This window comes from Sinohyriopsis cumingii, chromosome 6, assembly GCF_028554795.1.
Source record: "Sinohyriopsis cumingii isolate HCF-2022 chromosome 6, ASM2855479v2, whole genome shotgun sequence".
Lineage (NCBI taxonomy): Eukaryota > Metazoa > Mollusca > Bivalvia > Unionida > Unionidae > Sinohyriopsis > Sinohyriopsis cumingii.
The window spans coordinates 82,003,666-82,012,508 of NC_142966.1; the positions used below are offsets into that span (position 1 = coordinate 82,003,666).

Below are 8,843 nucleotides of genomic sequence, written 5' to 3' on the forward strand. Positions count from 1 at the left end.
GTGTTCGCAGAAAGATGAGTTAGTACCTGGACTTCCCGTGAAACTCGCTAGATGGCATCGACGTACAGCTACTGCTTCGGCGACTCCAATCCGACTGACCTGGATTCTCAGACTACACGGACACGGACGTGTCTCGAAGTCAGCCGTCCACGCCCCGAATGGGCGAAATGGCTGTAAAAAGGCATTTTTACGAGCAGGTCCTTCCTCTGGTGACACCATGACCGGTGAGATAAATTTGGTGGAAAAATGAATCATAGGCTTGGACACCTTTGCCAATGACGACGATACATGAGTAAACAGTACGTAGATTCAGCAGTCAACATCTTAAAAATATGTAACCCTCTAAAGCGACGATAACATCACTAATCCATTAGATATGGGTAAGAAAAAGCTTCATCCATAGTAGAACCTGTATCTGCTCAAGATGTGGCGGCAATATCATCCGTTGGTCATTCCACCAACAATCGCTGTTGTTTGGGTACATCCGTTCAAGCCCTCTAAACATGAATGCAAATACAATTGTAGAATTTGCAACTCCTACTGACGCTAAAGACAGTGCAATCAAAATCTATGTTGATACCAAGAGCGCGAACGTGCTCTTTCTAGGGTAGCCAAACATGGTTTTACTATATTGGGGTCCCTTAAACAAGAACTATAACAGAATTGCGTGTAAAAGGGAGTCTGTCGAACCAAAACACTCGCAGATATATCAAATGTTGACCAAGCGAATGCTGCAGAATATTGGGTTGTTATAACCACCTTCCTGAACATGACTGTAAATAAAATAATTATCGTTGGAGGGTTAACTACTCTCTAGGACGCGGCTACAAAGGCTTATGTCCACTTGGCTGTGCGCACTACTAACTGTGCCGTCATTTTAATTGTAGTGGCTTATTTTATTAACAACTGAAGTAATTAGGGCTCATGTTACTTGCTCTAGATGGAACCTAGCATGAAAACTGTTCATGGTCTCAACGATTCCTTGCGCGCGGGTCAAGGATGGCATTCTTCCGTTTGGGGGTCATGTCTCCTAGTAAAGGGTTTAACCTGTCATATGTACGGCGCTAAGAAAGCAATGATCATAAGGTCACCCATGGTATGATGGAAATATTGGGTCGAGACAAGGTAACAATCGGTGCAACATTTTATATACCGCTATTGAATCTCTGACATTAAGTGTGTATTTTATATCAGATTGGAACAATCCCCACTAAGATCGTTGTTTCTCATTAAGGTCAGGCTACTTATTGAAGTTGTTACTTAGACATTCCACCTAGTATCAGATCTTAATGGATACCACTCTTCTTGTAACCTACTATGCTACTGAATAAAACACAAAATGTTATCAAACTGCCAGTGTTATAATGCAGTGGGAACGTGTGGCTTACTTTTACTTTTTTGTGTGTTCTCGTACTAATTTACGCTCAGCGCTGTCTCACCGCATCTTAATTCCATGCATTCCTTCACTTCTTTATTACGTTGTCACACTTCGTTATTTAGCACTACACGTCTGCAAATTGCTTAAAACTATTACAGAAAGGCACACAAGGTCGGAACAAGAAACATCGATTATCTAGTAAGATAGTGACAAACCATAGACTGGCAAATTAAAAAAGCCTCACTAAGATATAAACCCATTTGGATATTCTCCTCCTCCATGAGCAAAAAGGCTTTGATTATAAGGACATGTGTCTTGAGAGGAATCCATACCAAATGAATATCACGGCATGTAGATGTGAAAATATATCTTGTTGTTACCGCTGATATTGTCAAAGCAGATCTGAACATACGTTTTCTGAGTAAATACGACACAGTCATTGTCAAAATATGAGAAATTGTGGCTCATTTAGATAAGTACAGAAATCAGTTTGAAATAAAAGACGAGTTTTTAATCAACCAGTTGATATGCCCGATAGATAAGGTTATTATATATGGCGTTACTCAACAACGAAACAAGGGCATGATATAAGATGATGAGATATTGGTAAATATATGTAGGTCGTTAGACATACCATGAAAACCAAACCATGAAGCTTTCTTGCTAGCGTGTGGTCACCTATCATGCGTATTCCTTCAAGATGACCCGATCCACTTGCGACATCAACGTAATGCAAACGCTTGAAAAATGAATAAAAAGTTATTCAACTGTTAAACCTAAAATCAGCCAATCGATAGAGCAATAAATATTCATCTAAACAATAGACAACAGAATTTCCCACAAGCGCACAGTACAAGCAAACAATGAGTGCGAACGTAACCTAGATATAAGAATCCGATGTGGTATGGCTACCAAGCAGACCCAATTACAACAAGGTTTCAAAAAAGGGACACATGGACAAGACACCAGTATGTATATAACAGACGTGATACACATACCTGAAATTATAAACATTAGGTACCTCGGTTTTGGTACACATGCACCTGAGTCAAATATAGGTGTACTCTTTTATGTGAAATTTTCAGTGAATGTATTGCGCTTCAAAATATAAATACTACGATATATGTGAACTTTAAGTTTCTCTTCCTCTAGCTCGAATGTAGAAATTAAGTCTCTCATTGATTGTACTCTGATTGAAAAACGTACGGTGTACACCCGTTGGCTTAAAAATAAAGATCTTCAGCTTTTGAATATCTGTGTAAGACTCCTGTTGAAAAATATATATAGCAATCAAGTCCTAACGTGCATACTAAATCCAACATTGCAGCAACTGGAATATGTCAAACATTTCTTGAACGTAATGTAACTGTCTGCTGTTATTCTAACTCTCTCATTGGAAAGACGAGACAGAGGCAAAGGAATGGAAGGAGAAACAGTCATGCAGGTTTGAAATAACCAAACCAGTAGCGGATCCAGAAATATTGTGGAGGGGGTGAGAAAACGTTTTCAAGGGGTCTATGAAATATAACCCTTGGCATTTGGTAGGCGATCAACAAAGGCTCATGTATTTTAAGTGTTTTCATAGCGTAATTTAATGCTTGTAACTGTAACGAAATTTGTCTCCAAGAAATGTTCCAAATGTGTCACGATCATTTCCTTTTGCTCGTGGGGGTAGCTGTCCCGTCCCTCCCCAAGCTGAATCCGTCCCTGCTGTTCCATAGACACGAAATGATTTCCAAATATCCATTGAAGAGTCATATGGATATAAAACGTTTCCTCTGTTGCAAATCTCTTTTATTTGTATCCGGCTACTGACCTCAATAGTCTCCCTTTCTTTCTCTTTCTCTTTCCCCATGGAATGATTAATTTTGATCGCGAGCTAGGGACTGCTACGTCTTAACAATGAAACGATGAAGTACTTATAATAAACGACTTTAAAACTCCATTTCCCATAATATAGCCAAATGACTTCAATCAACGTTCGAACATGAGTACTGTCCATTATACTTACATCGATTGCCCACGACGCATCTTGACAACTTTTAAGAGATTAAAGTACTTTCTTTCTATATTAGTGATGACCATACCATTTGTGAAACTCTTAAGCAACATAACACGAATATATACTGATTCACACTCCTATATGAAATACTAATTTTTGAAGCAATTTATTGAAACTGAACGCCCTTCTAAACTATTTCAAAATATTAGTTCATTGACCTTTCAACAAAAGACCCAAACGTGTCTATCTGGAACCAGTTTCCTAACTATTCTCAATAACTACACTTCCATTAAAGTCAAAACAATCAAACTAGCGAAACAAATAAATTGGTATAATGTGAAATCATTGAAGCCCAACGTAATATAACAAATGTAAGAACTCTATGGAATCATACAAAGTCATTAATTATCAAAGGAGGCCCTATTTTGTTTCACAAATGCCGTTGTTTCATAGAAGCCTTTGTCTCCAGCTCTGGAAACTTCCAGCTGGAATCATCTATATGTACTTATGAGTGTGTTCGTGTACGATATTTTACTAAAATACAATATGTTAATATGTTGAGGGCAACAACATGGCAGACGGGTCTTTCATGACCAAATGTCTTATCCTCCTTAATTAAATATTATTATTATTATTATTATTATTATTATTATTATTGGTAGTAGTAGTAGTATTAGTAGTAGCAGTATTAGTAATACTATTATTTATAGCATGTATGCGTGTCGTTTATAAGCGATTTCAAATGATGAAAACTGTGATGGAAGTGGTCTAAAAATAAATACTAATTTTGTAGTTTCTTATTTTGTTTGTTACAATTGACATTTTGTTATAATTTAGTAAATTATCAAGGTTGCTTTGAAACAAATTATGTGTGTATAACTGTAATAAAAATACTCATAAACTGATAACGACCATCTGGGTTCAAAAGATGACGCTTAGTAAATATGGGTCTATTTGAGTTGGTATAGCTATTCATTTCGGCCTAACCGGATTTACGAGTTGCATACGGCTGAAAACATATTCATATAAAGTGTTAGCTATATGTTACAAGTTACTCTCAAGTTATAAACAGGTACATATTTCTAGGCTGTACTCACCAATGAATGTGAATAAAATACTGATCCAAACTGGTGGCCGCATGACTGGATATGGGTGGGTATCAGTAAAAAGAGTAATGAACCTTTTTTTTGAAGCTTGACCTTGTGAGCGTCGACACAACTATTTTCTTTGTTGACAAAACGGTTTCTGTCCTACCGTTGAGCAACCAACTCGTTCACTTTTGTTCTTACAAGGAAGTGAAAATGCATCATGTTAGCTCCCAACTAACTGAGTTGACAACACACGCCACTTGTAAACGCGATCTTTCAATAACAGATTAGTGAGGTACACGAAAGGAGCGTTCTAGAATTATACATTGACCAGTAAAATGAAGTGAAATCTCATTTACTAGTAACCTAGGGAACTGTTCTTGATATCGCACATTTGATTGTACGTAAATGTCAGGTGCGCCCAAAACTATTTTTGAGCGGTGGGTTGATGGTGGAAACATACAATGGTCAGCTATTAAGTTTTACGGACGTGTGCTAAAATTTGTTTAGAAGTAAAATGGAGTAGGGGTTTGCAAGTTGCCCCGATGTGTGGGTGTCCATGGTAACTTTGAAATATCATACACCGTATGTGCTGTAAATCGACCTTTATAAGAAACTAAAATGTATGACTGGAACCTGTATATTGTTACAGATAGTAAACGTAAAAGGTATTCGTGTAAACATCTAGGGAAGACAGGAAAATATGACACATAAAGAGTACTAGTGAATGGTAAATAAAGTGCGATTCTCACATGAAGCGACACTATTTTCCGTTGAGTTTATATTAATATTCATAACGTTTAAATTATTATGCTTCCATTTCAGGACATTGGCTAGGATCTTTTTAGGAATAAGAGAGAAAACTTTGAGCCAAACCGTTTTTATTATGGTTTTGCTCTAATGTTTATATCCATGAATATTTATTTTCGTACAAACGCTTTCTTGGACTTTGTAAAAATAGACATCGTCAAAATATTTACGTTTCAGATGAAAGTACATATTAAAGGTAAAGACGTTACATACATGTACTGCTACCCCCCCCCCCTTGAACTTGAACAACTATAGTCTTTAGAAATATACGTTATTAGGATCATAAAAGGATGAATACAATACAACTCATATTATATATTCTTACAATCACTATTTCCCTCTCTCTCTCTCTCTCTCTCTCTCTCTCTCTCTCTCTCTCTCTCTCTCTCTCTCACACACATAATCCCCTCAACTTAATCTAGCCAGGTCAGATCCCCCCATCGTCAGTAATAAAAATAAATTAAAATACTAAAACCTGCAGGGTAATCGGAACTGGTATCCCTTAAAAATTTCAATGCGCGTCCATCACACACACACACACACACACATACATGCATACATACAAAGACATATATATATATATATATATATATATATATATATATATATATATATATATATATATATATATATATATATATGTGTGTGTGTGTGTGTGTGTGTGTGTGTGTGTGTGTTTAGAAAAAGATGTAGAGAGATGCGATTCAGATGATATAGTGGCAAATATACATCATACCCTTTTGCGCCCCGACCCATTTCCCCTTTGTGTTCCTTACACATTGATTAATTGATGCGTGTAATGGACAGACGTACTTACTGATTACTGACACGTGCCAAGATGGTAGCTGTTTCTGTTTATCAGTTTGGTAACATATCGGCAAATACCTAAAATAGTTAATGCAATATTTATTGTTATGTAATTTATTTTGGAATTTTCTTTCGAGTGAATAGTGAACGTAAAACTATGTTAATAGAGCTCGTTCATCAAATCACCTTCCTAGCAGTTAGGAGGATGTACATATGTACATGATGGCCTCCTAAACCTGGTAGTATCCGCTAGTTACATATTTATTAGTCAGCAGCTGTATATATATATATATATATATGGGGGGGGGGCGTGTGTGTGTGTGTGTGTGTGTGTGTGTGTGTACTCAGAGACTCCGCGCGACTTTCTTGTATCGTATGACAAATATGATATTTATGTCACTACAAGGAATGCCTCCTTTGTAGTTCCAAGTATTATTTAATAGCGCCACAATTGCCGTGATTTACAATGACGACATTGTCGCTTTGGCAAGTGAAGGTACATATATTCCTGCTCAAATACTCTTTACATTTCATAATATTTGAAAAATGTTCGAACGACACCAATGAGCCGTTGGATCAGCGCTATAAAATCACAACAGCCTCGAGTCCTCGTATGTCAGTAGATGTTGAAAGTGTATGATGATACAGTTATGACGTGTTACTTTTAATCTCAGACCAGGAATCTACCTTTGTTCCATCAGCCCCAACCCTTCAACCTCAGGCTGATGCTGCTTACCTAGAATAATATATGTAGTGAGATCGTGTCTACGATATACTAATTGAAAACTAGCCAGATATTTGCTACATTCGATTACGTTACGAATGGTATTATATTATCTACGTCTCAATCGGACCAAAATTATAAACGTCTTGTCCGTTCTACAAACCACGTCTTTTTTCTAGGCGTATAAGCTTTAATTTAATCCTTTTCCAGTAAGGTTGGATTGACTTTGCAAGTCAGTGGAAGTATGATTATATTATGATTTATTACAGTTTTTTGTTCACTGGTTGCAATGTGGCACATTAATAACACTACTTTACTGTTCAGATCCCGTTTGTATGCTTCATGTTATCATGTGTGTTACCTGTGGTAACCCTCAGCAGCTCTATAGGATTTGACCTTGTTGGTTTCAATCACTTTTCTGCCTCATACTAGTAAAGGTTCATTGTGTTCTTCATCTAACATTTCCAACAAAGCAGTTAGTGTATCGATGGGGACAGTTTGGTTTCCTATCTGTTGAGCTTGTTGCAATCAGTGACTGAGTGTCTGACAGTCGCATTCCTGTATAATTATGATAATGATGAGGATGATAATAAGTAGTATTATTAGCAGTGGTGGTAGTAATTACCAGTACTCTGCATCACTTCTGTACTAATATGACATATAACCATAGTGCTATACAAATGTGCTGTATTAATGACTAGCTGGATACATGTTAACGCTCGCTGTGTATGACCACTGACCGAACGATTGTGACAAAATTTTATTGTATAGATAATACGAGTGCTGAATAATATAAAATATGCAGAATATAATGAAGGATCATAGCAAGTAAAACGCCGCATCCTCGTCTCTCTCTCTCTCTCTCTCTCTCTCTCTCTTCCTCTTTGGTCTATCTTATACACGCTACTATCATCTATACAAATGAAGTGTGCTGCTGGTAGATGTACTCAACTGGAGATGTTTTAGTGATTTTATTTAAATTAAAAGATGTACAATTAATTTGATTAACTGATATTGTATATTTAAAAAAGTAACTGACTGGGTTATAATTCGTGACTAGAAAATAGGTAAGCAAACTTGAAGATTTATGATCTTCCTTTTTCGAATGAAATTTATTGTTGTGATTTGGCTGTCTTATGTTCTGCGTGGAAGACGGTTCAAAAGTTGATTTCGCTAGCTCCCAAGCGATTTAAACGAAACATAAACTTGAGGGGAGAATGCATTCACGAAGTGCATAGATTAAGCGTCAGACTTACAATTACTTAATACTAGCATAAATATCTGTTTTCATGTCATTGTAGCAATATGTCATTTAAACCGTAATTTATTGGGCTACTATATTGGAAAGTTTAGTTGTTTGAAGAACTTATATTTACTTGTAATTATATTATTGATTATAGTTAAAAGCACGTTTGCTACCAACTTCATATTCAGTAATAGTTAATTTAGAAATAAAATACTCTTTAAATAATAGAGTTTAATATGTTGACATTTTAGAATAAATTCAATAATATGTATTTCAATTACGGTATTAGTCTCAAATATAGAATTCTAAATTCTTTAGCTATGGTGAAATTATTCGATATTTAATTATATTCAAATGGGCAGAAATTATACAATGTATGATGTTGGTAAATAAAAGAATATCGTAGTGTTATATGTATCTCTTATATCCGTAATTTAAGCTTATGTAGTTTGATATTGGAATGTAATTGTATATGTTGAGTGTTTCAATAAAAGTTTGTTCGCCAGAGACTCAGAGAGACTTCTGTCTTTACAGCATCCCGTGTCTCTCGCAAGATAATTCCCAGAGGTAGCCATATCTTTATCGTCACGTGACACCTCTTTCAAGAGGATTGAACTTCGTCTTTTATTCTCTCTCTCTCTCTCTCTCTCCGTTGGGTTTTGGAAACAGCTTGACCTAGATTTTATGAGACAATTCCTCTCATAACATGTTTTAGAAAAATAGTATTTTCTTTTCCCTCTTGCTCTGAGAAACCATGCAATATTTTCTCGATGTATATGTTTTCATGT

At 36.2% G+C, this 8,843-nt stretch overlaps 1 protein-coding gene across 1 annotated transcript in view; it reads right to left on the reverse strand.

Annotated features, from left to right (window-relative positions):
- LOC149797328 (uncharacterized) overlaps positions 1-4,611 on the reverse strand; it is a 95,069-nt gene extending 90,458 nt beyond the window's left edge. The window contains exon 1 of the mRNA XM_089962054.1: positions 4,478-4,611. Within this exon, the coding sequence (XP_089818180.1) occupies positions 4,478-4,520 (43 nt within the window). The 5' untranslated portion in view covers positions 4,521-4,611. The remainder of the gene's footprint in view (positions 1-4,477) is intronic.
- Between the last annotated feature and the right edge of the window lie 4,232 nt (positions 4,612-8,843).